Here is a 27,326-nt window from a genome sequence, read left to right on the forward strand (position 1 = left end):
CCCCCTTTTGATACAATGAAATTTGTACCCCCCTTTGATTGAAGGCTGTCCTAGATGTCTGTAAGGACGTTGAGGGAGCGGGCGCTTGTGGCCGTGTGACTAATAAAGTTATACTGCTTAAGGCAGCAAGCTTCTACCCCACAATGTCTAACTACTAAACTACAATGACCAAGGCCTTAAGGGCATTGGCTAACTACGTATGTACAGTGAGGTTGATGCTTAAGGTGTTGTGGGTGCTAAGTAATCTGGCTGTAAGGCCTTGTACAGTGGTGGGATGCAACAAGAGGTAATCAACCTGGGTGTTACCATGGTCAGTTGGCCTCTTTATATATTACAGAGGTGATCTAATTACAAATGTATAATATGCAAAACTATAACCAATAAGAATCCCGCTCTGCAGTTGGTCTTACTCATGCATACATGTCACTGATGTGTCATCAGGTGGAGGTGGCTACATATGATGAGGTAAGCATGGATGGGGACATGGCTTGGCGCTTAGTGTGTGATATAAGCGCTGAAGTCACATGATTGAAAATTGTTACAACCTCCCCACCTATACCACTGGATTTGGACAATTTTTCTGATATTTTTACTATTTTTTACAAACCCTTTATCTTATGTTTTTCAATCACGTGACCTCGGCGCTTATTATGCCAAGATGCCGCGCCAAGATGCCGTGCCAAGGGCGCTTAGGAGAAATCCACGCTTCTGCACAGCCTGCAGCACACTTCTCTTTTCACATATTTACTTCTTTTCTCACAAGCACAGACCATGTAGATAGTGCCCATAGTCTTATATATACAGCAGGGAAATTGCTTGGAGACCCCAAGTCAATTTTACCTTGTCTCATATTCATTGAGGAGGATTACCCAGCCAGCTAAGTAGCTGGCCCCCATCAGTTCTCAGACATCCACTCCTACTTAACTCACCACACCTCCTAGGCCTAAGGCCCCTTTGCCAATAGTATAGATAGTTAGTTGCCCTACGCAACCTTAGCATAGCCCATTAGTTAGATTACATAAGTCCTGCTTGTAGTAGTACAGCCTTAAGCGCCTGCCTTCACTAGCATGTACCCACCTTACAGTGGTGTACAACAAAATGTAGTCCGTTAGGCTTTGTTTAAATTCAAGAATATAGGAATAAATTCCATTGGTATATGTGTGTCTACAACAAAGGCCACATATCTCCTGTAAAATGAGTGATAAAAAACTGACATAAATAAGTAGCATAGATACTTACCCTAAACACATTCTCAGCTAAAAATTCAAGTGAAAAGTGGGCTACTCAATCACTGAGAGCGCATACAAAGGCCGATTTTTTGACTTTTTGGATAAACAGTAAATCTCTGGTTGCTCAGGGTCAATAAGAAATTGGCTTGGACTGAGACAAAAAAGAAGACACAGGTTAATGTGCATAACATGCACGATATTCTAACTATCCAAGTCCTTTGGTGAACTTGTACAGGTCTATAAGACATTTTTGAAGACAAACATGAGCAGGGATCCACTTTGAACCTAGTGGTGGCATCATGGAGATAAAACAAGGCTATTCCTAAAATAATCTTCTCAGCAAGGCAGCCCAACAATGCAAGTGTTCATAGGGGGGGTAGACACCCCTGCTCTTCACCATCATTCTTGAAGGACGGTTATGGTGATATTGGGACTCTTTGATTTGATGCATGTAGCTAATCATACATACAGATGCCCAAATTAAGCAAGAAGGATCACAAAGACCATGAAGCTTGCTTTCAAGCAGCACAGCAAGATTATGCTAGCAGAAAATATAAAATGTACACTGACGCTGCCCAAGAGCATCAAATCTCCTGTGTTACCCTATCAAACCATATCAAAGGCAAGCACACAGATGCATGCACTGCTCAGGAGTCACAATAGAAGCTCTCAAAACCTGTTGAGCAAACACTTCTTGACTGGTGTATTCTCAGTGGGATGATTGGTTTACCATGGACCAAAGAAACCCTTTTATCCCATGCACAAGCAGTTGCTGATCCTGGTGTCAAAATTACCATGACCTGGTGTCAACACCTCCTCCATTGTTACCATTGCAGGCTCAAATACAAGTATGCATACAAGCTTGATCCAAAGCAGGCTTCTGGGTTCAATTGTCCAAATGTTGAAACCTATTTCAACATGTTCAAGAAATTAATTGAAGACTACAATATACCTATTGAACATATCTACAACATGGATGAGAAGGGTTTACAGATTGGCAGGGGAAGGTCAACAAGTTGTTGCAAGCATATATTCAGCCTCCTCCAAAAAGCGCAGTACAAGCTGAAGCATGACAGCCTTGAATTGATGACCATCATTGAATGTATCTGTGTGGATGGATTTGAAATGAAACCTACCTTTGTTCATCAGCCTGGAGATGTAGGTTTCTGGTGGGAGAACAAAGAAATTAGCTGGTAAGTGTATATCCAAGCCATCTTGCTTGGAATAGAATTGATGCAGTTTACTTACCAGTTGTGTCCCAACTGAGGACAGATGGACATTGGATGATATTTGTGAGGCCTGGTTCACCAAAGTGTTCCTCAAGACCACAGCTGAGAGGCAAGTATCCAACATGCCACTTGTGCTTCTTCTTGATGGACACGGCTCCCATATTACCCCACAAGTTCTTGGGGCAGCCTACAAAAATAACATGTTCATTATCTGCCTTCCACCAAAAACAACTCACAAGCTTCAGCCACTTGATGTTGGGGTGTTCAATTTAGTCCAAGTGGTGTGGAAGCAACTCTGTGAAGACAGTACCAAGATTGGCAAGCCTATCACCAGAACCACTGCCATCTCAAGGTATATGGAGGCTTGGAAGTCCAGGCTACACCCCACTGCCATCAAAGACGCCTGGTGGCAATCTGGTCAACACCCACTTGACCCAGGCATTTTTGGGGACAAAGATTACGCACCCAGCACCATCTCATCCACTTGTGTCCATTTGCCCCCATCATTCCCACAGCTTGATGTCCCTGTGCTTGACCAACCAATTGGAATTGTCAAACCCAACCCAGGCGCCTTAGACCAAGTGTACAACCCCCCACCATTCAAGGTTCCCAATGCTGCACAAATGCAGGCACCCAAAGGTGCCAATCCTGCTCCAGAAGGTGTGTGGTTAGTTACTGTTATAGAGTAGGGTTTTAGGGACTATGTAATTAAGTACAAAATATAATAAAGTGATTAATAGATTAGTTATCTATGGATATAAAAGGCAATAGACTAGCTATATGAGGGTAAATTAGGTTAGTAATCAGGGTGATCCCTACACTTAACAAGTAATCAAGCAATTACTGCAGATGCAGGTGGTTGGTTATGCTTATACCTATAGTATGAAGGTTAGTATTGAGTCTTAGTTACCTACTACAATTTATCTGGATTTGTTGGTAATTTATTTGACTGAGATTGCACTCAGTTAAGGTGTATATGCCGCTCTCAAGGCCTTAAACTCTCCCAACTGACTTACTCAAGAGGTTCAGGGTCGCCCTAGAGCCTTTCCTAGCTACCCAGTATCTGTTGGGACCTTGCTAGAGGCTATATGCGCCAAGATACCTTACAGGTTAAGTTCAGTGAGCTTAAGAGGCTAAGAAAGCAAAATAAGACACTCTAAACTAAGTTAAGAAGATCTAATAGATCTTCAAGTTCACACAAGGGGTAAGAATGGGATGAAAAGAAGATGTATTCAAAGGGTCTCCCTCAAAGGCTTTATATACCCCAGAGGGAGAACAAATAACTATACATGATGTACAAAAGAGGAAGTTACATGAGAGGTACAGTCTGAGCTATTTGATACATAAAGACCAATTAGTCCCAATAAGTCCTAGTGGGATAGACCCAAGGCTATGTACAGAATGTTCTAGAGCATACATGACTAAATTACATTAGTGTGAATGCTAAAAATAACCTTGAGGCAAGGTAGGATCTCATAGAAAAAGCTAGAAACTTAAATGGTTAGTATCTCCATCAATTTGGCTCAGAATCAGGCGATTCCTTTTTGAGAAGTGAGATGCCGGAGCCTCCGACCTATTGGTATTTGTCTGCATAGTAATATGCCTATTTCCCGCCAAGATATTGGCGTTGGCGCGCCCCGCCAACCTTTGGCGCTTATTTGCAATTACTAAGCGCTGGCGTTTGCATGCTTACTTGCACTTGTTCTATGGTCTATAAGTACCGTTCCTACATATAAATGCATGATACAAAAAATGCTATCAATAATAGAAATAATATTATGACCACTTTGCATAATCAGACGTGTATATATGCAAGCGCAATGAGGAAATAAAGTATAAAAGGTCTTATAGCACCATCAGTTTCCAAATATAGTAATGCCTATGCCCATATTTGGATAGAGCAAGTATGATTACTACAGTTTGCACTATTTACTATTGGCAATTAGGGGCGCATATGTCTAAATTAGTCATTCCATAACAGTTACAGCTCTTTGACTCATTCTCACTCACCTTGAATAGCACCTTGTAACTTGTTGCACCCAATGCAACCAGTTTGTATTGACTATATACACAACTGGAGGGGGTTGCCGTTGAAGCAACAAGTCCAGGGGTATAAAGACAATGCAGAGGCTACATGGGAATTGGTCCATGAGCTCTTGAATTGACTTGAGAGCACCAATGCACATGCAGCACTCCTTCAGGCCAAAAACCAAGGGCTTTGCCAGCAAGTCCAGGCCTGTACAAAGCCACAGAGGGCCCAAGACAAAGCAGCTGCAGCTTTGTTGGTGCAAAAGCATGGGTTTTTGATGAACCCAGAGACCAAAGCCAAGTTCCAAACGCATCTGGCTGAGTTACAAGAGAAACAGGCAGCCAACAAACAAAAGGTGATGGAAAAGGAGGTGCAAGCAAGGGAGCTTGAGGGTAAGCATAGCTGGATGATTGCAGATCCCAACTACGTGTTTGCTGGGACAATCCAGAGTTACAAGGTTGCCAATCTCAAGCAGATTGGTGACCTTGCAGCATTGCTTGCCCTCCTGTTTGTTGGCCTGAAAAAAGCCAATATTTTTAATAATATAGCCAACCATTTTGAGACTCACCCAGAGCTCAAAGCTCTCCCTCAATATTCTAATCTCTTTTGCGTTACTTGCCCTTGTCAAACTGGCCCCACAGTCAATCACAACCACAAAGCTATTGACCAAGTGCCAGTGATGGTGACCAAACCCACACTCCCACCTCAGCCATAGCCAGCATGTTTGTATGTAGTAATATTATCTGTATATATTAGTGATTTTGCAAATCTATGTACATGATCAAAGATCCCAAGTCAGTCACCATTCTTGCAAACTGGTGCGCTTGTTGATTGTTTCATGCTTGGTCAGCAGTGGCTAATCTTCTGTGTTGGATCACCGGACTGAGGGTGCGCTCATAGGTGGGTCAAACAAAATAGGTTGAATGTTTTGTTGAGTACCACTGTGTACCCAAAAGTTACAGATAGTCCAACCCTGGGCGTTGGATGCCCAGGAATCCATACCTTGTTGGAGGTAGATATGCTTGGTTTGGGTGTAGATGTGAAATTCCAACCCCTGGTGGGGTCCAGATCCTTGTTGTCTCCTGGGGTTGGACTCTTGCTGGGGGTTGGGTTCCTAATAAATTCCTTGATTAATTGCTACACATTAGTTAGATGAACAAGTCATGTGACTGAAAATCACTTTTATATTGATTTCTATATATTAGGAAATACTCAGTCCACATACATCACTTGTCTCTTGAATGCTCTATCATAGCCACCAACCTGGCCACTCTGGTTGCGCTTTTTTGCACCCAGTGCATTTTTGTGAGATCCATCTGCCTATCTGCACATTCATGCAACCAGCTGCGCAACCATCCACGCAACCATCTGCACAACCATTGCCGCTCCTGCTCCCACCCCACCAAGGTATATAAACCCCCACCCTCAGATGAGTGTGAGTTCCCTCTAATTCATCCCCCCCCTGCCTCTGACCCTTCCTGCTTAGCTGCTGTACACCTGCCAAAAAATTAGCTAAAATTCAGTAAGTAATTCCAATGCTATAAAACCCAGCATTGAGCTGATCAATTGTATGCTACAATCATTTCAATGGCTTCACAACACACTGATTATTCCCTACAGGTATATTACATCTCATCTCAAAAAATAGCATACATTTGCTTTGCTAAAGTAAGTAGATAATTAACCAAAATAACCTGCCACTCAGCCAATGCATGGGCCAATTGGCTCAACAAGGAGCTCCAAAAACTTCAAGCTGCTGTTGTTGTTGCCGCCGCCGTCTCTTCCTCCTCCAACCTATCCTTTCTTCCTTCAGGAGCCGCAGCTTCATTTGCTGCTAAGCCACAAATGGTCTACATTTTCAACATGAGCCAGACTAACAATAATCAATGGTACACATATGGAAGTGGGATAGCAAGTGCTCATACATTGATACAATGTTTTTTCAGGAACACCCAAAGCAGGACCCAAAGATAACCTCAAGAGCTCAGCCGCAACATTGTCAATATCTGTTTCCCCTTTTTGATTTGTTTGGTTTTCACTCTTTGCTCCACTTTTGCTGTAAGTTTATTTTTACCTGTATCATCCAGTTGACTGTGTCCATGCAAACATTGCCCTTAGTACTATCCCTATGTCTTCATTGACGTGGCTTGCTGTATTTTTACTGTTTTCTTCTAGTGTTATCCGCCTCAGCACCCTTGAACCAGACAAGTTGCACACCAGGTCAGCTCTGATATCAATTTTTCTGCACCAAGGGATTGGATTTAGATATCAATGTAATTAGTATTTAGGAATATAACTCAATTACGTTATTATTATTATTATACAAGAAACTGCACCTTGGTGCAAGTGTCCCACACCCAGGTGTTGGATTCTGCAAGGGTCAGATTGAGGGGGGTTGGATTGTGCACCTACAAAAACACAAAGGGGTGTAAAACTCTGTAAATTGAATGTAGATAAATTTATTGCAATCTTAATGACAAGACTAGTTGACAAGATCACAAACACTTGATTGATGTAAGAGAAAAAACAGTACATGAAAATTTTGGGTATGCGGGCCTTAAAAGGTGCCGCAGTACTATACAGGACTTAATAAGGGAAATGATACATCCAGTAACACTAAATGAGACCAATGAGTAAAGAGTGATACTGTTTTGTTACATTTGTGTCCTGGACACGGTCACATGACCAGTACAAGTGGTTGCATGCTGGCCCAAGCCCAAATTTGGGGGGTAGCAGGTGTAATCATGGGTTGTCAGCAGAGGAATAATAGGGCTCTATGGCTTAGTGGTCAAGCTGGTTCAATTCCGGCTAGTTCTATTTTCCTCTGTTTATGACACTTGGTAGAACTTGGAAGGACACCAGTTCTATTCCCACCATGGGAAAAACTTTTCACAGGGGTGCTGCCCACCCAAAAAAGGGGGGCAGTGTCCTGGACACGGTCACATGACCAGTACAAGTGGTTGCATGCTGGCCCAAGCCCAAATTTGGGGGGTAGCAGGTGTAATCATGGGTTGTCAGCAGAGGAATAATAGGGCTCTATGGCTTAGTGGTCAAGCTGGTTCAATTCCGGCTAGTTCTATTTTCCTCTGTTTATGACAATTTGCCCTCCAGGAGATGTGATGGTCTATGTCTCCTTATTGACCTGAGTAGTAAATTTGTCAGTAACTTCCATTACTTGTGGTCCTTGCTTGACTCCTTCTCCTCTGTGCCTGGTTCCTTCCTTATCCTTCCTGAAAGCTTCTCCTTCCCCTTCCCTACAAGCTCCTGGGTCTTGTGTTTCAGTTCCTCCCAACTGTTTTTCCTTGGAGGTTGTTTCAACTGATCCAGATTGGTTAGGGACAAGCTTGGGTGTGGGTTGAAGTCCAGGGTTGGTAGGCATTTGGGTACCAATAGGCTTGGCGTCAAGCATCTTGGAGTCTCCAATGGCAAGCTGCTCAATGGGGATGGGAATAGAGAGTCCACTATGCAGGCAATGGTGGCTACCTTGCAGTAAGTCTCCTTGGATGGTTGATGGGGTATTGGGAGCTGTAATGGATGCTTGTTTGCTTGAGTTGTTGAACACTTGTAACTGATGATCCTCCATAGACTGTTAATGAACCTTGAAGTTGCCAACCCCGTCTGAAGGTCCAAGGGTTGTAGCTCCAAGTCCTGTACTGAGTCCAAATCCAAAGCTGCTGTTGTATTCTTGTGTGAGTTGCCATGCTTCTTGGTAAGCCTGGATGACATGTGGTGGGTAGGATGCAGCAAAGGCAAGGATTTTGTTGTTTTGAGGGATAGTGAGTTCAGCACTGACTCCAGTTGGTTGACCTGAGTGTGAGTTCAACCCAATAACATCTCTAGGTCCCTTGTTGCCCTTAGGATATTGTCCACGGCCTGCATAGTCTCCCCCATTTGTTCCACTAGTTGGTCTGCATGGTATTCTAGGTCCCTCAGTAGTTGGTAATCAATTGGCGGCTCTGGCGCTGGGGGAGGTAGATTGGTTGGTATCATTGGTGTAGGGCTGCAAGCTATTGGGGGAATGGATTCTGGCTTGTTTGCATCCCAGCTTGGGCAATTTGCTTTGCCTTTGGGTGCGGCCCATTTGTTCAGGAGTCTTCCCAGGAACCTGATGATTTCTTCCTGCTGTTGTAGACACAATCAATACCAGGGAATTTATTCCCATTTTCTCGGATTTAAACAAAGGAAAACGGACAATATTTTCAATCACGTGACTTTGGCGCTTATATCATACGCTAAGCGCCAAGCCATGTCCCCATCTGCGCTTACTCATCACACGTAGCCACCTCCACCTGATGACATCACTATGACATGTCAGTGACATGTATGCATGAGTAAGGCCAACTGCAGATTGGGGTTCTTATTTGATATGGTATTGCATATAGTTGTATTTGTAATTAGGTAGCTCTGTAATATATAAAGAGGCCAGTTGACCATGGTAACACCCAGGTTGATTACCTCTTGTTGCATCCCCCAACTGTACAAGGACCTTACAGTCCAGAAAGCACTTAGATACACGCCTTAAGCGTTGGACTCACTGTACATGCATAGCTTGCCACCGCCTTACAGTGTGTGGTCATTGTAGATAGGTAGCTTGTTGTCATAGGTAGCACTCCCACCGCCTTACGCGGTTTCTCACTTGGTACATACAGCCACAAGCGCCCGCTGCCTTGACACCCCTTAAGGACATCTAGGACACCTGCTTGATTGTTGGGATCAGTGGCTATGGTCCACAGGGTTAACACTGGTACAAGTTTCCCTTCTGGGTATTGATTGCTTACTGACTGGGAGGTTGTCTCTATAAGCAGGTGGTGCATACCCCCTTCCCCTACCTCAAGGGTTCCTGCGCCTGTGCCCTTGTCCCCTTTGGAATCAAGGGTACGTTGGAGCTTGAGCATTGTGAAGGGCAGCTTGAGCATTGTATGATTGGGCTTGTGTGTTGTATAAATGGGATTGAAGTAGAGCCTGAAAGGTGCTGCCACGTTGATTGTTGTGCGGTCTGAACCTTGGGCGGTTTGGTGGTGGGTGTCCTAGACATCTGTAAGGACGTCAAGGGTGCAGGCGCTTATGGCTGTGTGGAAGTACAAATAGTACCGCTTAAGGCAGCAAGGTATACCCTACAACATCTAACAACTAAACTACAATGGCCAAGGCCGTAAGGGCAATGGCTAGCTATGTACGTACAGTGGAGTCAACGCTTAAGGCGTGTATGGAACTACTAAGTGATCTGGCTGTAAGGCCTTGTACAAGTGGGAGTGCAACAAGAGGTAATCAACCTGGGTGTTACCATGGTCAGTTGGCCTCCTTATATATTCTACAGAGTGACTAATTACAAATACATTATATCCAATACCTAATCCAATAAGAACCCCACTCTGCAGTTGGCCTTACTCATGCATACGTGTCACTGACGTGTCATGATGACACCATAGGTGGAGGTGGCTACGTGTGATGAATAAGCGCAGGTGGGGACGTGGCTTGGCGCTTATTGTATGATATAAGCGCCGAAGTCACATGATTGAAAATGTCCTCTGATTGCCTTTGTTTAAATCCAAGAAAATGGGAATAAATTCCCTGGTATCAATTGTGTCTACAACAGTGGGCCGCTATGAGGCATGTGTAGACTAGCTCTGTAGATGCGTATGTGAATGGATAGGGAAGCGGGAGTGGGTTGGTTGGTCCAACTCCTTGTTTGTTCTTAAGTATCCTGGTTGAGTGTACTTGTAAAATTTTGCCCAAATTTTTATTACCTGTATACTCAATCTTGTGGTCATCACTTTCACTTCTTTTGGAGTTGCTAATTAGGAATTCATCTTTCAGGGGTAATTGACTTGCTTGCGTGACCCCTTGCACTTCAAAGTATTGGAAAAGTGCTAGTAGGTGTTTGATTGCCTTGTATGGCTCTGTTACAACCCCCTAACATATACCATCAGGATTGCACAATTTTTCTCATATTTTTAGTATTGTTTCCAAACTAGTTATCTTATGTTTTTCAATCACGTGACCTTGGCGCTTATTATGCCAAGATGCCGCGCCAAGATGCCGTGCCAAGGGCGCTTAGGAGAAATCCATGCTTCTGCACAACCCGCAGCACGCTTCTCTTTTCATATGAACTCTTCCTTTCTCACAAGCATTGACCATGTATATACTTCTCAGTTGTCTATATAAACAGCAGGAAAATCACTTGGAGACCCCAAGTTGATTTTACCTTGTCTCATACCCATTGAGGAGGATCCAGCCAGCTAAGTAGCCAGCCCCCAGAAGTTCTGCTGACGCATTGCCCCTTTATCTCACCTACCACACCTCCAGGCCTAAGGCCCCTTTGCATTGGCAGTAGATAGTTAGTCGTTGCCATAAGTGACTTAATTAGTTAGTAGTTAGCCTTAGATAGTAGATTACATAAGCTAGTGTAGTAGTACAGCCACAAGCGCCTGCCTCCACCAGCATGTACCCACCTTACAGTGGCATACAACAGGCTCCTAGGTGATTTCTCCGCCATGCCATAACACTTGGAACAGTGCACAGTTGCCTCTTCCCTGGTGGCTAGTGATTCTTTCTATGCTCCATTGATCTTTGTCTCCCTCAAGTCCCACAAATTGCTGGTAGTCATGTTGCAGGAATCTGTTGTCCTCTCCAGGTATGTGTAGTTTCAATAGTGATGCGTGAAACGTTGGTTTAATACCTCTATGCTTCAATTTGTTGGGTAGTTTCACCTTGTAAGTTGTTCCCTCTACAATCACTTCTTTGACTACTAGTGGTCCAATGTATTTGTTCACTAACGTTTGGGATTTTCCTTCTGGGATTGCCATATTTTTTGTAGATACAAATACTAGACTTTCCTTAACAAATGGCACTGGTCTGCGCCCTTTGTTGGCTTGTAGGGTCTGAGCTGGTCTTTGTGCTAGTATTGCATCATGAGCCATCATTTGTGTGGAACGTATGGTGCATGCTTGTTGTTTCATGCCCTCCAGGTCAGTTTCCATTTGGATGAGCATTGGTTGGGGCAACCGTCCATAATTCAGCTTAAATGGGCTGTAGCTGGTTGTCTCTGATTGGGCAGAGTTGATTGCAAATTCTACTCCAGGTAACCATGGTGCCCAGTCTCTCTGGGCTCTGTTTACAAACGTGCAGAGCATGCTTCCAACTGAGTGGTTCTTTTGTTCAACCAATCCATTGGTTTCTGGGTGGTAAGTCAACAAAAACACTAGCTCTGTTCCCACTAGTGCGTTCAATTCTTTGTGAAAGTCCAGTGTGAATAGCTTATCCCTATCACTCACTATTATGTCTGGGTACCCATGTATTTTTGCTACGTCTGTGTGTTGTAGACACAATCAATACCACGGAATTTATTCCAATTTTCTCAAATTTAAACAAAGCTAAACGGACAACATTTTCAATCACGTGACTTCGGCGCTTATATCATATGCTAAGCGCCAAGCCACGTCCCCATCCGCGCTTAACTCAGCACACGTAACCACCTCCACTTGATGACATCATTATGACACATCAGTGACATGTATGCATGAGTAAGGCCAACTGCAGAGCAGGGTTCTTATTGGATTAGATATTGCATATAGTGTATTTGTAATTAGCTCACCTGTAGAATATATAAGGAGGACAACCAACCATGGTAACACCCAGGTTGATTACCTCTTGTTGCATCCCCCATACTGTACAAGGCTTTAGGCCAGTAACTACTAAGCCCCCTCTCTCCTGTACTCATTGCCTTAAGCAACTCTCCCACTGTAGATACATAGTTTGTCAACGCCCTTAAGGCCTTGGTTGCTGTACTTAGGTAGTTAGTTGTTGTAGGTACCTCCTCTCTGCCTTACACGGTTTTTACTTAGCTCCATACAGCCACAAGTGCCCGCTACCTCAATGCCCCTTACAGACGTCTAGGACACTGTGTAATATACTTGAGCCATGTCCTTGGCTGTATAATCTTGTTGCGTGGGTATCAGATGAGTCATGAGTGTTAGGTGATCAAGTACTACACATGGTATCAAATTTGCTGTAGATTGTTTGCAACACTGGGAGAGGTCCCATGAAGTCCATTCCTACCTGTGACCATGGGAACTCTGGTACCGGTAATGGTTTGAGTAACCCGTAGGGGTGTTGGGTGGATGGTTTGGATGCGGCGCACAAAGTGCACAATTGGCAGAATTTACTGACCTTGGTTGACATTGACTTCCACCAAACAGTTTTGTGCAGGTAGAGGTATGTTTTTTGATTTCCTTGGTGTGCCAGTACTGAGTGTGCATGTGCTATTATCAGCTGTCAGACTTTGTACTCCCCCTTTGAACAGTCCAGTACGCATAGTACTGTTTTGTCATTGTTATCCATGTATAATAGTCCGTCTTTCATTTGGTAGTTTGGGAATGATTCTGGATTATTTACTATGGGTCCAAATTGCTTGTTGTTTGCATAATTTCCTTGGATTGATTCAATTACATCTAATTCAGTTACTATCTTGGTTACTTGTGGGATTAGGATCTCAAAATTTTCATTGGGGTACTCCTTGCCCTCCAGCTCAACGTCTGGCGGTGAGTCTTCTTTGACAGTTGTGTTCCCGGTTGGTCCTTTTCATGTTGTTCCTCTGTCCTGGGGTGAACTGACTCTTGGACCCTTGCTTTGACCCTTGTCTCCCCGCGTGACTTCTTGTATGTGCATGGGTTCTTTGTGCGGTTGTTTCTTCTTGGTCATGCTTGGTTCCCGGCCCGGTATGATTGGATTGTATCTTTTTGGGGTTACTCTAGTTCTTGTTGGATTTTGTTGTACCATGTCCAAATTCACCCCACTTTCCTGGGCAACTAGAGCTGCCACACCCACTAGTACTGGTCTTGTATACTTGTGTTCAGCTGGTGCTTTGTCTTCACCTTCCAAGCTGCTCTTGTTGACGTACTTGCTAATTGCCTGTTCTACTCCCTTGTTATCATTGCCATACATGCGTGATAGCGCGTCTGCCAGTACATTTTCTGATCCCTCAATGTATTTTATCTTGTAGTCAAATCTACTGAGTGTGTCTAGCCATCGTACTTGCCTTCCCAATAATTTCTTCTGAGTGACTAGGTGCTCAAGAGCCCAATGATTGGTCAGTATCTTGAATCTTACTCCTTGCAGTAGATGCTCAAATTTTTTAAGGGACATTATGATTGCAAGAGCCTTGCAGTCATGTACCGGGTAGTTTTGTTGGGCCAAGTCAAATTTCCCCAACCAGAACTGTATGATGTTTGATTCTTTCCACCTCTTTCCTTGACTGAGTACCCCGCTTGCCCCTGTTAGACTTGCATTGGTTATGAGGAATATGGGGTCGGCATTGTCTTGGTAGTCTAGTGCCACTTGGTGGGTGTTTCAATGTTTGCGTACAATTTGTTGGGTTTTGCGGAAGGCTCTCTCCTCCGTCCCATCCCACCTGAACAGTCCCTTACCACTAGAGCATTTGGATAGAATGGCCATTGGTTGTTTCAAGCCCTTGCAATTGGGCGCAAGATAGCCCAGTGCACCTATGTAGCTGGCCACTTGGTCTTTTGTGGTAGGAGTCTTCCATTTCTCAATGCTGTCAACTTTATGGGGGTCCATCCTGATGCCCTTTTTGTCTATCACATACCCAAGTAGTATGAGTTCTTGCGCAAAGAACTGCATCTTCTTTGGACTTATATAAAATTTCTTGCGTCAGAGTATGTCAGCTACTGTGCGTATATGTTTGACGTGTTCTTTGATTGTGTCTGAGAAGATCACAATGTCATCTAGGTATACGTACATGAACACACCAATATACAATTGGAATAGGTGGTTCATTAGGCTTTGGTAGGTGGCGCCCACATTACAGTCTCCTTGCTGCATGACCATGCTGACCATTGTTCCCAGTGGGGTGTGGAACAAGGTTTTTGGTACGTCCTCCGGCACTACTCTAATTTGTTTGTACGCGTCTTTGCCGTCAATCACAGAACGGAATTTCTTTTGGCTGACATTCAGTAATACGTCCTTGGGTGGAGGTAGGGGCAACGCTAGCTTCACCGTATTGTTGTTTTGCTCACGTTTGTCTAGTACAGTTTGTATGGCCACCAAGCCGTCACTGCTCTTCTTTGTTAATATGAGCATGGGGACCGCATTGCTCCCTGTGGTGAGTTCCCACCTTCCCGTTTGTAAGTATTCTCTAGCCTTTTTGTCAAATAGGGGTCTAAGTTTCTTGGCACACTTTGATGGTCTGAATTTGTAGATTTGGGTATCATTGATCAGCGGTATGCAATGGTTTATTTTACAAAACGGTGGTAAGGGTGTACTTGCTACAGACGGTGGGCACAAGTCTGAGCATTAGTTTCTCAACGCTGATTGTAGTTCTTCCATTCTTCCTTCTATTGCATCCGTTGATACGCTGTTTATGTGTAATATTTCAGCACCCTCCAGCGGTAGGCTTTTGTTTGATCCAATGACCACGCCCGTGGGGTTGAAACTTACGCTGACGCAGTGTTGGTATAGCCAAGGTGTGCCCAATATGGCGTCATATCCATCCAGGTTGCCAACATTGAAATCTCTCTCTTTGTTGATTCCCTGGTATTGAAGTCGAGCGCTAGCTCCGTAATTCACTGTGCTCTTCAAGCCCAAAATAGCTAACTGAAGTTGTAGTGGTTTGGTCAGTGTCACTCTGGTAATATGTAACTGATCCACTATTGTTGTTGATAGTATATCTGCCTGACTCCCCAAGTCAAGGAGAGCTTGAATTGTTTTGCCGTTTAACTTAGCACGCACTACTATAGTTTGGGGAACCAGTTGAGTGTTGTCTTTTACTTGAACCGCGTTTCTTTCAATAAACCCAACTGTTTCAGACTTTGTTTTGGCAGCATTTAATTGTACTGGTTTGTCATCTACCTTTACTGATGATATTCCCAGCGTATCCTTTGTCTGATAGAGTTGGTTGATTTCCTTGACTATCACAGACAACGCTCTGACTTTGGAATCCGTTCCCAGGGTGGCCGCATTTGCTCTTAGTCTGGTAGGTTTGGCAGAGTTTGCCTTGGTACAGTTACGGGCCATGTGTCCTACTTTGTGGCAGAGGTAGCACTGATCTTCAGCCCTATACCTCTCCTTCTGTTTGTTGGTGAGATTGCTTCTTGAGTTTCCTGTCTGTTGGCTGTTGATCGGTAGCTTGGATTTCTTCCAGTTGCTTGAGCGTTCTCGTTCCCGTGAGCTTTTGTTCTGGTGGTGGGTGTTTGATTGGGGGTTTTGTTGTGATTGTTTGTCTTTGCGGTTTTGTTTGCAATCCAGGCTACGCAATTGTTCTCCTTTGTGGCTGTCTTGCTTTACGTGTTCATTGACTTGGTTTCTACTCACGTTATAGGGCCTTTTGATATCTAGCGCGGCTGCTTTGAGCTGATCAAAGGTAGCATTGTTGGCGCAATATCCCTTCATTGCCCATTCCGCCCGGATGTGTCTAGCCGCACCGTCCCACGCCCTCTGGACATGTTGTAGGCCCATGATATCACTCAGTTGGGTCCTGTATAGCTCAAGGTTGGCAAAGAAATCTTGTACGCATCTTGCTCCTTGCCCAATGGACTCATACCTCTTCCGTAGCGTTTCTTTGAAATCAGGCGGGAAGCAGTACTTGTACATTAGCTTGTACACATCCTTGACTTCATATTGTACCCTCCCTAAGTTAGGTGCAATTTTGGCCATGTACCATCTGGCTGCCTTCCTGGATAGGAATCAACTAACGTTTTGAACGGCGGTCTCCCTAGAGATTCCAGTCTCGTATACCCCGTTATCATAGTCAAACACAAACTGTTTGTACTCTTCTAAATTTGGTTCTTCACCTTTGTAAGTCTTTGGAGCTTGGGCTTTGTAGCCCAATTGAGCTTGCTTGTTGGTTTTCTTCTTCAACTTTTTGTTTTCATTGATTAACCTTTTCAACAGCTTTCTGATTTTGTTGTTGTCCACGTTGGCAATCTTGGTTTCAGTATCACTTGATGAAGCTTCACTATCAGACCCATTGGACCCGTCGGAGTTGTCTGGGGGCGTTGTTCAATGGTTCCTCTTGGTCCTGCAAGCTCTTGTCTCGTTCACTTGGGGGCTCCAGATCCTGGGTGATTCTATCTTGGACTCGTTCTTAGCTGTTCTGGTGTTGCTTTGGTCTCCCCTTCCAGAGGTTACCTTGCCATATCTGGATTCAATATACCCGCCGCTCCTAAACCCGTCTGGTACGTACTCTGATTGGTGAACGCTTGTAATTCTTGATGACTGGCGGCGTTCAGACTCATTGATATCTGATTTAACCGGTTCAATTTCATCAATTGCTACCCCCAAGCTGCATCTGGGGCGGGTTTTTCTGGTGGGTTCTTTGCCCTTACCCTTCCTCAAGACATCTAGTACATCACTTTCCTCCTTGTCTGACGATATTACAACATATCTAGGTGCGTCTTTGTCAACTATTTCCTCTACGGTCACTCTCGGGGATTGTTGGGATCCGGACGGTCCTGCTCCTGATGTCTGGCTTGGGACTTGTGATTCCGCAAACATTTGTGCACGTTCCAGGGCTTGTAGCTTGAGTACGGTTGCTTTGTATTCCTCATTGTCCAGTACGTAGTCGTCATTCACCTCACAGATTATTGCGCTGACTCTTACGTTTTCCCCTTTGGAGGCGTTTCTATACTTGCTAGTTTGTTCTGTCTCTGATACCAAAAGGTAGTCTGACCTTGACCAGTGGTCCCGGTACCACTCAATATTGAGCTCAGGTAAGTCCCTTCCCGTTTCCAGTGCAACGTCTGCCTTTCTCATTTTGTCAAACCAGCTTACTCGTTGAGTTTCACCGGTTTCCTGTCTTACGTGGGACTGTTCCATTGCCCTGTTGTTACTAGGTGATTTGTTCAATACTATATATTGGGGTTCCAACCCAGCCGATTCCTTGTCCTCACTCCTGTCCTCTAGTACTCGACTAGTACGAGCCGTCACAAAGATCGTGGCCCCACTTTGGTCAAACTCTAAACCCAAGCCCGTATCCCTTCCAGTGGGCGTTTTGGGAGATTTGAGGGCACACGGCTCACTTTGTGCTGCATCAGGAGAAGCTGAGCCTCCAAGCGCTGTGTGAGTTGCTTCTTGAGTGTCCTTGGGTGAGTCTTCCCTTTCGCTTTCAGGGGCATCTGCTTCTTTGCAGGCATCCGCTCCTTTGCGGGCTTCCATTGTTGGATGGGTATTGGCTTCCCGGGTATTTGTACTTGCTTTGGGTTTGATAGGTGGTGTCCAATTGGTGAGTGCTTGATACACCGCGGGGGATACTTTCACCCCGCCCGCTTTCACCCAGGCTACTCCCTTGCGCCTACCAGCTCCTTGTAATACAAGAGCTTCTTTGTTTAGGTTGTCTGCTGGGACCAACCTGAAGGTGATCAGCCTTCTTTCCCTGTTAACATTTTGCTCACCCTTTTCAGCTTCTACCTTGGACTCCTCAATAGCCTTTGTCTTTTGGATTCAACGCTTCAGAGCCGCCGGCGCTTGTCCGGGGTTGTACGTGCGTCGGCTCCTCATGACTTGGTTGAGCATGCTAACTGTTGTAGGGTTTCCTTTTGCAAAGTGTTTTTGTTTTGTTCAGTCTGTTGTGAGTACAACGGCGGCCAACCCGGGTACTTGTAGACTGGTAAAAATTTTAGAATTCACCAAGCGGTGTTTTCAGGTATGTCAAAAAATGTAAAACTCCGTAAATCAAATGTAGATAAACTTATCGCAATCTTAATGACAAGACTCGTTGACAAGATCACAAACACTCGATTGATGTAAGAGAAAAAACAGTACATGAAAATTTTGGGTATGCGGGCCTTAAAAGGTGCCGCGGTACTATACAGGACTTAGTAAGGGAAATGATACATCCAGTAACACTAAATGAGAACAATGAGTAAAGAGTGATACCATTTTGTTACAAGGGGGCTCGGATTAGTACAGGGGTCGGATTTTGCCAGTAATCTGGACCCGGGTGTCGGATTGTTGGGGTTGGATAGTCCGTACCTTGGGGGTATACGGTGGTACACGCAATGTCGTGATTAAAAAAAATTATAGAGCTACATGTAAGGTTTTTGAGACACCTGGCTATCACATACCGGGTTCTCAGAGTTGTAAGCTTAGTTGCAAAACGTCAAGAGACATTTTGCGTAAAAACAATCAAAGGGGGGACAGCGCTAGTAGCAGCAGGTAGGTGACCGCATGCATAAACTGATCACATGACCTTGATACGGCTGATTTCGTGTGCGTACCAAGTACGCATGGTGATGACTTTAATTGCCGTGAGGTAGAGCTTACTCAACCGTGTGAACTAGTCATGTGGTTCTCACGCAGCTTGTTTTGTGTGCGTACTGCGTACGCATTCCGGCTGTTTGATAAAATGAAAACTAATATGATGGTGTTAATCCAGTCATGTGACCTGTGTGAGTCTTATCTTCTGTGCGTACTGCGTATGCATAGCAGCAGGTAGGTGATTGCATGCATAAACTGGTCACATGACCTTGATACGGCTGATTTTGTGTGCGTACCAAGTACGCATGGTGATGACTTTAATTGCCGTGTGGTAGAGCTTACTCAACCGTGTGAACTAGTCATGTGATTCTCACGCAGCTTGTTTTGTGTGCGTACTGCGTACGCATTCCGGCTGTTTGATAAAATGAAAACTAATATGATGGTGTTAATCCAGTCATGTGACCTGTGTGAGTCTTATCTTCTGTGCGTACTGCATACGCATAGCAGCAGGTAGGTGACTGCATGCACAAACTGGTCACATGACCTTGATATGGCTGATTTTGTGTGCGTACCAAGTACGCATGGTGATGACTTTAATTGCCGTGAGGTAGAGCTTACTCAACCGTGTGAACTAGTCGTGTGATTCTCACGCAGCTTGTTTTGTGTGCATACCGTGTATGCACTGCGACTGTTTAATGACAATCAAAGCCCATGCATAAAGGCGGATGATCCGCCGCGGATTAGTCTGTGGCCTGTATGTGTCTGGTCTTCCATGCGTACTGCGTACGCATAGCAGCAGGTAGGTGACCGCATGCACAAACTGGTCACATGACCTTGATATAGCTGATTTTGTGTGCGTACCAAGTACGCATAGTGATCACTGTAACCATTGTATGGTAGAGCTTGCTCAACTGTGTGAACTAGTCATGTGATCTTAATGCAGTATGTTTTGTGTGCGTACTGCGTATGCACTGTGGCTGTTTGGTAAAATTGGAGCTTAAATGTTACTGGTAACCTAGTCATGTGACCTGTATATGTCTTATCCTCTGTGCATACTGCATACCCATAGTGGACTGCATGAGTACCCTGGTCACATGACCTTGATACAGTTGGTTTCTTGTGCATACATGGTATGCACAGTGATTGCTATGGCTGTAGTATCTTACAAACTTAACTGGCTCTGTAAATTAGTCATATATTGTTAATGCAGCTGAATTTGTGTGTGTACTGGGTATGCATTGCCCTCTGCATGCTGTTATATCAAAGAATAACTGTGCTTGTGCTGTATGCATACTTGGTATATATACAACAGTTTAAGACAGTATTTTTTTTGCAAGTTGAACTGGACCTGGGCAGACCTGCTTGCTGTTATTAACCTGAGCTGCATGCATTTTGATTCGGATCTTCCACGTATGTCAAGCCAGCGGACGATCTCCTTGGAGACGATATTATACCTTTTTTCGGCGGATAGGCGCCTTAGCTTGACCATGCTGGTCTCAAAGCTTCAAGGCAGAGACTCAAAGTCTACTGACGGCAACAAGGCCAACGAATCAAAGCGAATCACCGAGGACGTTTGGGGCCTTGAAGACGAGGAGGACGTACTCTCAGTAGCCGTACAAGTCGTCCCAGCTCCTTGCCGCGGCAACCGGCAGCAGACCGTCTCCTACCCCGAGCCAGATGAGGCGCCAAACCTATTCGAGGGCGTCAAGTTACCCGTGCAGGAAGCTTGGGTACGATATGCATCCAAAGAATACGATCCCGAACAACGCAAAACCGGCCCTACACTCGAACAGCGACTCTCGACCCTGCTCCACCAATTTCCCCCCCAAATCATTGCGAAAGCACCAAATATGAAGGGGAGAGATTGTTCCTGGTGCTCTCTCTCACCTTATGACGCCAGCTTTGAGACCTTCCGCAATGCTTCCATGCTGGACACGATTTTCTCTTCTTGGGTCGATTGCGGGTATAACAAAGACCAATGGCGGACAACAATCAACGCCTATCTGCCCACTTTGAAGGAGCACGACTCGCTTATTGGGAAGAGGTCCAACAGCCTTCAAGGACTGCACTGCTTGGAGGTTTGGAGGGACGAGTGGCCCACGCTACTGAACGAGTTCAACGCCAAGGCCAGAGCAGAGATCATCAAGCAGGCTAGAAATTGGATTCATCTCAAATGGAGATGGGCCCCTTGGTTCAGCTCGAACAAGCTTTGGAAAAGCGGGCTGGTAGGCGCAAAAAAGCTCAAGGGTGATCAGGAGGGAGGCCCGTGGATCGTATTCAATCCTAAGTTCCGGAAGGCCTCGCGTAGATAGTAGACATTGTATATCTTTTGAATCTCCTTTTTCTATTATATCGAGTCAATAACAACTACAAACTACTTCAAACAACGCTTGGAGATTAATTTATTGATGAGAAAGGAGCATACACCTCCGCTTTGCTAGGTAGAGAAGGGAAGAGAGGAGAAGCAAAGAGCCGTATCGGCTAGTCCACTGTGGGAAGTCACGGTACTTCATCAAAGTGTCAGGGTGACGCTGCGTTTCAGCTTAAAACCCACTTCTGAGAAGCGCTGATGTTGCTTCGCTGAAGTGCTAAACTGTGGGGGCCCAAAATTCCACCCTATTAGCCACTTATGGGCCATGAAGTGCCAAATGTTGGAATACGCGCTATTTACGCGCCTCCCAAGTACTAATTTGGCTCCGCCTAAGTGTAAAGTACCAATCGTTTACACTTTGATAGTACAAGTATTGCGCTTCGTAGCAGTGCAATTTGCATTTCAGTGCCGTAATTTTGGCACTCCAAAATTGTCAACGTAGTACTTCGCGTGAGTCCCAGTCGTGCTTTATGAAGTGTCGATTTTCTCTAGGGTTCCCAGTGCTCTATCCATGTTTTTACCACGCTCTGAATGAATATATATAATCGTGTATTTGACGTATATCACTAAACACATCCAGGTGTGGCTCGGGTTGCGACGATGGACAATGGAAAGGTACATTATAGAGGTGGTTAGGATGGAGTAGGGGGTAGTGGGGAGGTGGGATGCGTTGTTTGGTAGATAGAGAAGAATAGAGAAGAAATTACGATGGGAATTATATTGGATAATAAGCGTTATACTTCTCTTCGATGTTCCATCTGCGAGGCACGCCGTTTGGTCACTGTGGGAAATACAATAGTTAATATAAGAATATCATGGATTCCATTGAACTTACGAGAGTCTTCGTCAGAATCAAAGGTTGCGTCTTTGTCTATGGTGAATGCATGTGTTAATTAGTCTGTCCAATCAATAGGCAGATGCGCATTTACTCACCTTTTTGCCCTTGCTCTTTGTAACCGTTGCAACTGGGTGGCTCTCCTCCTCCTCCTCATACTCCAGTTCTTCCCCTGCATCGGATGATGCCTGCGGGGGGTTAGACCGGGATGCCGATACGTCGCTGAGCTCTGAATCCGACTCAAGCGTGGTTTCAGCCACCCCTACTTGGCCACGGTTTGGCCGAGAGCTCGTTGCCTTTGGCTGGCGCACTTGCTGTGGGTTGGGCACCACTTTTGGCTTGGGCGCTGCCTTTGGTTTAGGTGCAGGTGCAGCGGCGTCGGCCGGCTTTCCGGACTTGGATCTCTTGGACGGTTTGAGTACCAGTTCGGGTTCGGGTTTGGGTTCGGGTTTGGATACGGGATCTAGCTCTGGTTGCTGGATCTCCCTGCCCCTGCTCTTTCCTGCCACCCGCTTGACTGGCTTGGACGTTGTCTTCGGCTTGGTTGCGGTCACGGACTCGAGCTCAGACTCGGGCTCTGGCTCTGGCTGGCTTGGAGCCTTAGCCCTTGTCGCATGAGTCTTTGATACCGCAGGCACCCTCTTCGTGTGCTTTTTGGATGGCTTGGGCTGTGGCTCAGGCGAGGGAGACGGAGACGGCGCAGGAGTGGGTGCAGGAGTGGATGCTGGCACAGGACCGGGCAACGGCCCGGACTCTTGTTCCGTTGGTGGCGCTTCCAAGGCACGATCTTGTGGTGGCGGCCTCATGCGAGGCCGGGGCCGCTGCACTGGAGCTTGGTTGGGCTCGCCGGAGGTAGTAGAGTCGGGAGGCCGAACTGAGGACGAGGTTGAAAGCGCCGGCCGCGGGGGAAGTATCTTCCTGAAGAATTTGCTTGTATCTTCATCGGAATCCGAGGTGCTACCGGCAATTTTTGGCTCTAGAAATACAAAAAGAAACTTAGTAATCGGTAGAGGGTGTACAGAAAATAGTACTTACCAGGAGACGCAATTGCCATAGCCGTGTCACCCATTTTGAATGTCACATTTGCGGCAGATACCATACTGGTATTGTAGTCCGCTTCCTTGGTTGCATCTTCATCATTGCTAGAGTCCGCATCCACGACACGGTTGGCCGCATTGGTTGCCTCCGTCATTTCGTGATCGCCAGTGGCAACTTGATTGAGATCGTCCGGGTTTGCCGCTAACCCTTTAACCAACTTTCGATGCTTATAGTTGGCATTCTTGAGAATCGATTGCATGAAGCCCTGGATCGGCCAATTGCCTTTGTAGATCCTAAATTTGGGAATAAACTTGTAGGTCTAATTAAGGAAAGTTGGGGACGTTGAGCAAATATCATGACGGTGAAATTATGGCTGCATTTACCTTCTGAATAACCCATGTAATATTATCTCCTTCTTGGTCTTGGAAACATATTGTTGTATTGAGTTTCTTGAAAACCAGGCGCTTTATGATACTCTTTAATTAAGCACCAGCCCATGAGTTCGTAATATTAATGGGACTCTTTTAGTGGACTTACAAAGATAAATTGGTACTCGGCTGGAGTTACGCCAAAAATATCCTTCAGAGCCGCTGGCCACCCGTACTTCCCCTTCCTCCCGACTGTTCCCTTAGGCTTCTTCATGTACCTCATCTGTATTGGTGGACGGATAAGCTTTGAAGACTTGTGACGCGGAGAAGGTACGGCAATGAGGGGAGAACGAGTAGACCGGAAAGGAGACCGAGAGGGCCGGTAGGGAGAACGAGGGGACCGGTAGGGAGAGTAGGGTACTGATGAGTGGGCAGTCCCAGGCCTCACAGTCAATCTTGTTGTAGCCGTTGGTTTGGCCGCAGCCACAGGTTTTGCCATAGTCGCTGGTTTTGCTGTTGTTTGGTTTGCCAGAGTTATCTTGCTCGGGGCTACAGTCCCAGTTAGTAACATGCATAGTTGATAATAATCCAATCCATATACCTGGCGGCGCAATAGGTTGTATCTCGTAGCCTAAGGATAGTAGTCAAAAAATCACCAAGTCAGCACCGATCAAGAACGTCATTGATACTTACCTTGGGCAGCAAGATATACCTGAATCTTTGCAAGCTCAGTTGGGCTGAGATCTTCTCTAGACATTTTGCACAATGCAAAGTATCAGAGGGGGGATCTTGGGGGACTTGAGAATGGTGAAGGTCAAGTGTAGGAAAACAGAGCTGCGGAGCTGTGAAACAGTGCTAGTTAAAGGGAAAGGGATGCCACCGTTAGTACTCGAAAGAAGTGTCAACGGTGATTCCCTAACTGACACTTTCCTTGAGTACTGAAAGGGTAAAATTCTTTTGATTTGATCAGTCCACTTAAACAATCGTCAAAATTATGACCAGCCTACTAGTCCCACACTTAAGTTGTACACGCGTGTTTTCCTTGTAGCAATGGCAAGTATTATTAACAAGGATAGTTAGATTATAACAAGTGGTACATATATAAGAAATGGAATAATTGGTAGAAACAAGAAAGCTGCGCATATACGGGTATGGAAGGGGGGGCAAAAAGCAAGATGAGTTGGGGCCCAGGTGCTTGGATGTCTAAGGCACCCTCCGTCTAGTTTACCTCCTGGCAACAAGACAGGATCCCTTCAAATAAGTGTGGTTAGCTCATAGATTGCCCAAGTAATAGCTAGACGAGTGGTATCGGGACTAGCGGACATATACGAACCAATTTTCCCCAGGAGCTCTTTATTGGTAAGGTGGTCTTCAGGACTGGCGCTGGCATTACTGTAACAGCTAGTGTAGTATAGAGAGCAAGGCTGGTTATGGTCAAGGGATGGATGTGTGGTGACGCACTAATAGATCTAAGGCCGTAGCTGATGGTGCACTCATATGGTACTGTGCAAGGGTGGAGAAAGCGTGTAGGTGCTGTGCTCCTCGTGCCCCAAAGAGTTCTGGATCAATGATGAGTGTAGTTAGCTGACAGCATAAAGCGTGCTGATAATACGTACTTTTAAGCCCTTGTGTGCACACTCGTTGCTGGGTCCAAGAGCTGCGATTAGGAGCAATAGTGGTGTTTGGGATGTGAACAATAGAAAACCCTGTCCTTTGAGCATGTTTTTGAGAAATTGGGAGTATATATCAAAAAAAAAAGCTCACAAAGGAACAATCTGGACCAGCTATAGCAAGCTTCGAGGTTGCCCGTGGAGGTTTGGACGGTAGGGGAAAGGCAACAATTTAGTCAGGTGACACAAAGCGACTTCAACTTTTGCACTAGTATAAGACCCCCACCGTCTGCGTATCATTTTGACACAGCTCTGGCTTCACTTGAACAGCTTGTATACACTTGAAATGAGCGATACCAGCAAAGTTCTTCAAAATTGCCCATGCTGCGGCAACCTACTTGGTCCCCAACAAATCGAGCGACACCTGCAGCTAACTGTCGCCACAATGGACCTTGACTCAGAGTCGGACTCAGACAACAACAACAACAACAGCTTCGACATGGGGGTTGAAATTGCGCATTACAAAGAGAATGACCTGTTACCCGCCAATGTAGATTTTTCCGAATTAGAAGGTGCGTTCAATGTTAGTTTCAGTATATGTTATTGCTCATGTTTTTACTTAGACCCCCCGCAACAAAACCCAGGAGACCTGGGCCATTTCAAAATGCCCAGTCTATCTCTTGGTAAGTAGGCTTAATGTCTGTCTATTTTTTCTCTGCCAAGTACTAACACTGAAATCCTAGATGAGCCCCCACTACCGCACAACCTCATTCATCATAATCCGCCCGTAAACATACAAACATGGCCCGACCCGCCTTCAGACGACCCCGACTCCAACTTAGAAGATGAGCTAGAGCTTAGTTGTCAAATTATCAATGGCCCTGATCGCGACCCCGAGTACGTTGAACGGGACAATGTTGATGTCCCCCATGTCGACCCCGATGACGAGCCCAGGCTCACCGAGGAGGAGATGCGCGAGGCGCTGGAATTCAATTTTGGCGATATGCTTGACAATGAATGGGTTGAAATGTGTAAGTAAATAATCCCCTCCCCCGACACACTTCAGCGCTAATCAACCAGCTTACTTTCAGACTCTTGTTCATTGTCAGATCACAATCGCCGAACTCTTCAGCTCTTAGCCACTTGTATTTGCTCCCATTTCTCGCGTCAAACGTGGGACAACCTTTGATTTGGGGCCTGTTTGGAGCTGGAGTTCCCAAGCGAATTCATTGCGTACCGCCGGCTCCAAATCCTCTCAGGGCTCGAAACTTGTGTTTACGACTGTTGCATCAACTCCTGTGTATGCTACTTGGGCAAGTACCAGGAACTTGACAAATGCCCGTTCTGTCAAGAGCCTCGGTGCAACGGCAGAGGCAAAGCAAGGCGGGTCTTCCGCTACACCCCCTTAATCCCTCAGCTTCAGGGCCTTTTCCAAAACGCACAAATGGCCAAAAAACTCCGATACCGGGTTGAATCAGATGCCAAGTATAAACCACATGTTATTTTCGATGTGTTCGACAGTGACAACTACCTTAGGCTCCAACAAACACGAGTCCACCCCAACCACCCGTACCACTTTTTTGACAACCCCAAAGATATCGCTCTAGGCTTGTCGACAGATGGATTTACGTTATTTAAACGGCGTAGACGTGGGCTTTCCTGTGCTTGGCCAATTATATTGATTAACTACAACCTTGATCCTAGTATCCGCACCCACCTTGAGAACGTAATCTGCGTTGGAGTTATTCCGGGCCCAAAACAACCCAAGGACATTAACTCTTTTTTTATCCCCCTGCTCAACGAGTTACTAGAGCTTCAACAAGGTGTATCTATGCGTGGTATTTCGGCAGAGCCCGAGGGCATTCTGTATGAGTTTGTATTACGCGCATTTATAATCATCATATTTGGTGACATTCTGGCCATTTCAAAACTCATGATGATAAAAGGGCACAACGCGTTCTTGCCTTGTCGCACCTGTCTTATTGAGGGCCAGTTGTGCCAATTGAAGCAAACAGCCGTCTATTACATGCCTTTGAGGCTCCCGGGCCCAGGTCAAATACGCCAGTGGTCCCACGATGCCCTTCCAATTCGAACTCATGAACAATTCCTACGGCAATATGCCAAGCTGGGTGCGGCAAGAACACAGGCCGAGCGTGAAGAAATTGCTCGAAATTCAGGCATTAACGGGGAGCCCATATTTACGCAGCTTCGTTCAATCGACCTCCCCTCAAATTTCCCTTACGACATTATGCACTTGCTGTTTGAGAATCTTGTCCCGAATATGGTCAAACACTGGACTGGGGACTTCAAAGGACTTGACGAAGGAACCGGAACTTACAGAATATCAAAGGCCCAATGGATGATGGTTGGACTACTCACGGCTCGGGCCACTTGAACAATCCCTTC

General features: G+C 45.5%; 6 protein-coding genes across 6 annotated transcripts; 3 read left to right on the forward strand and 3 right to left on the reverse strand.

The window, feature by feature from the left end:
* Positions 1–2,201: 2,201 nt before the first annotated feature.
* Positions 2,202–5,202, forward strand: RhiXN_01251 (DDE superfamily endonuclease; the record flags this gene model as incomplete). Its single annotated transcript, XM_043321070.1, has 3 exons — positions 2,202–2,422; positions 2,481–3,118; positions 4,649–5,202. 3 exons carry the CDS (start codon positions 2,202–2,204, stop codon positions 5,200–5,202), a joined length of 1,413 nt encoding a protein of 470 aa, XP_043186893.1.
* A 2,409-nt stretch (positions 5,203–7,611) lies between these two features.
* RhiXN_01252 (uncharacterized protein) lies at positions 7,612–9,403 on the reverse strand (the record flags this gene model as incomplete). The annotated part of the gene is made up of 4 exons (XM_043321071.1): positions 7,612–8,073; positions 8,101–8,275; positions 8,320–8,609; positions 9,317–9,403. The coding sequence occupies 4 exons, from the start codon at positions 9,401–9,403 to the stop codon at positions 7,612–7,614; spliced, it is 1,014 nt and encodes a 337-aa protein (XP_043186894.1).
* Positions 9,404–13,835: 4,432 nt separating this feature from the next.
* RhiXN_01253 (Pol polyprotein/retrotransposon) lies at positions 13,836–17,657 on the reverse strand (the record flags this gene model as incomplete). The annotated part of the gene is made up of 7 exons (XM_043321072.1): positions 13,836–14,136; positions 14,245–14,691; positions 14,747–14,859; positions 14,943–16,132; positions 16,193–16,427; positions 16,468–16,560; positions 16,632–17,657. The coding sequence occupies 7 exons, from the start codon at positions 17,655–17,657 to the stop codon at positions 13,836–13,838; spliced, it is 3,405 nt and encodes a 1,134-aa protein (XP_043186895.1).
* Positions 17,658–20,185: 2,528 nt separating this feature from the next.
* RhiXN_01254 (E3 ubiquitin-protein ligase SNT2) lies at positions 20,186–21,010 on the forward strand (the record flags this gene model as incomplete). Its single annotated transcript, XM_043321073.1, has 1 exon — positions 20,186–21,010. The coding sequence occupies one exon, from the start codon at positions 20,186–20,188 to the stop codon at positions 21,008–21,010; it is 825 nt and encodes a 274-aa protein (XP_043186896.1).
* A 793-nt stretch (positions 21,011–21,803) lies between these two features.
* RhiXN_01255 (uncharacterized protein) lies at positions 21,804–24,067 on the reverse strand (the record flags this gene model as incomplete). The annotated part of the gene is made up of 8 exons (XM_043321074.1): positions 21,804–21,850; positions 21,905–21,940; positions 21,999–22,880; positions 22,940–23,261; positions 23,326–23,418; positions 23,480–23,859; positions 23,912–23,941; positions 24,004–24,067. The coding sequence occupies 8 exons, from the start codon at positions 24,065–24,067 to the stop codon at positions 21,804–21,806; spliced, it is 1,854 nt and encodes a 617-aa protein (XP_043186897.1).
* A 1,298-nt stretch (positions 24,068–25,365) lies between these two features.
* RhiXN_01256 (Transposase family Tnp2 protein) lies at positions 25,366–27,315 on the forward strand (the record flags this gene model as incomplete). Its single annotated transcript, XM_043321075.1, has 5 exons — positions 25,366–25,492; positions 25,544–25,603; positions 25,664–25,951; positions 26,030–26,093; positions 26,142–27,315. 5 exons carry the CDS (start codon positions 25,366–25,368, stop codon positions 27,313–27,315), a joined length of 1,713 nt encoding a protein of 570 aa, XP_043186898.1.
* Between the last annotated feature and the right edge of the window lie 11 nt (positions 27,316–27,326).

This window comes from Rhizoctonia solani, chromosome 16 (assembly GCF_016906535.1).
Source record: "Rhizoctonia solani chromosome 16, complete sequence".
NCBI classification, from domain to species: Eukaryota; Fungi; Basidiomycota; class Agaricomycetes; order Cantharellales; family Ceratobasidiaceae; genus Rhizoctonia; species Rhizoctonia solani.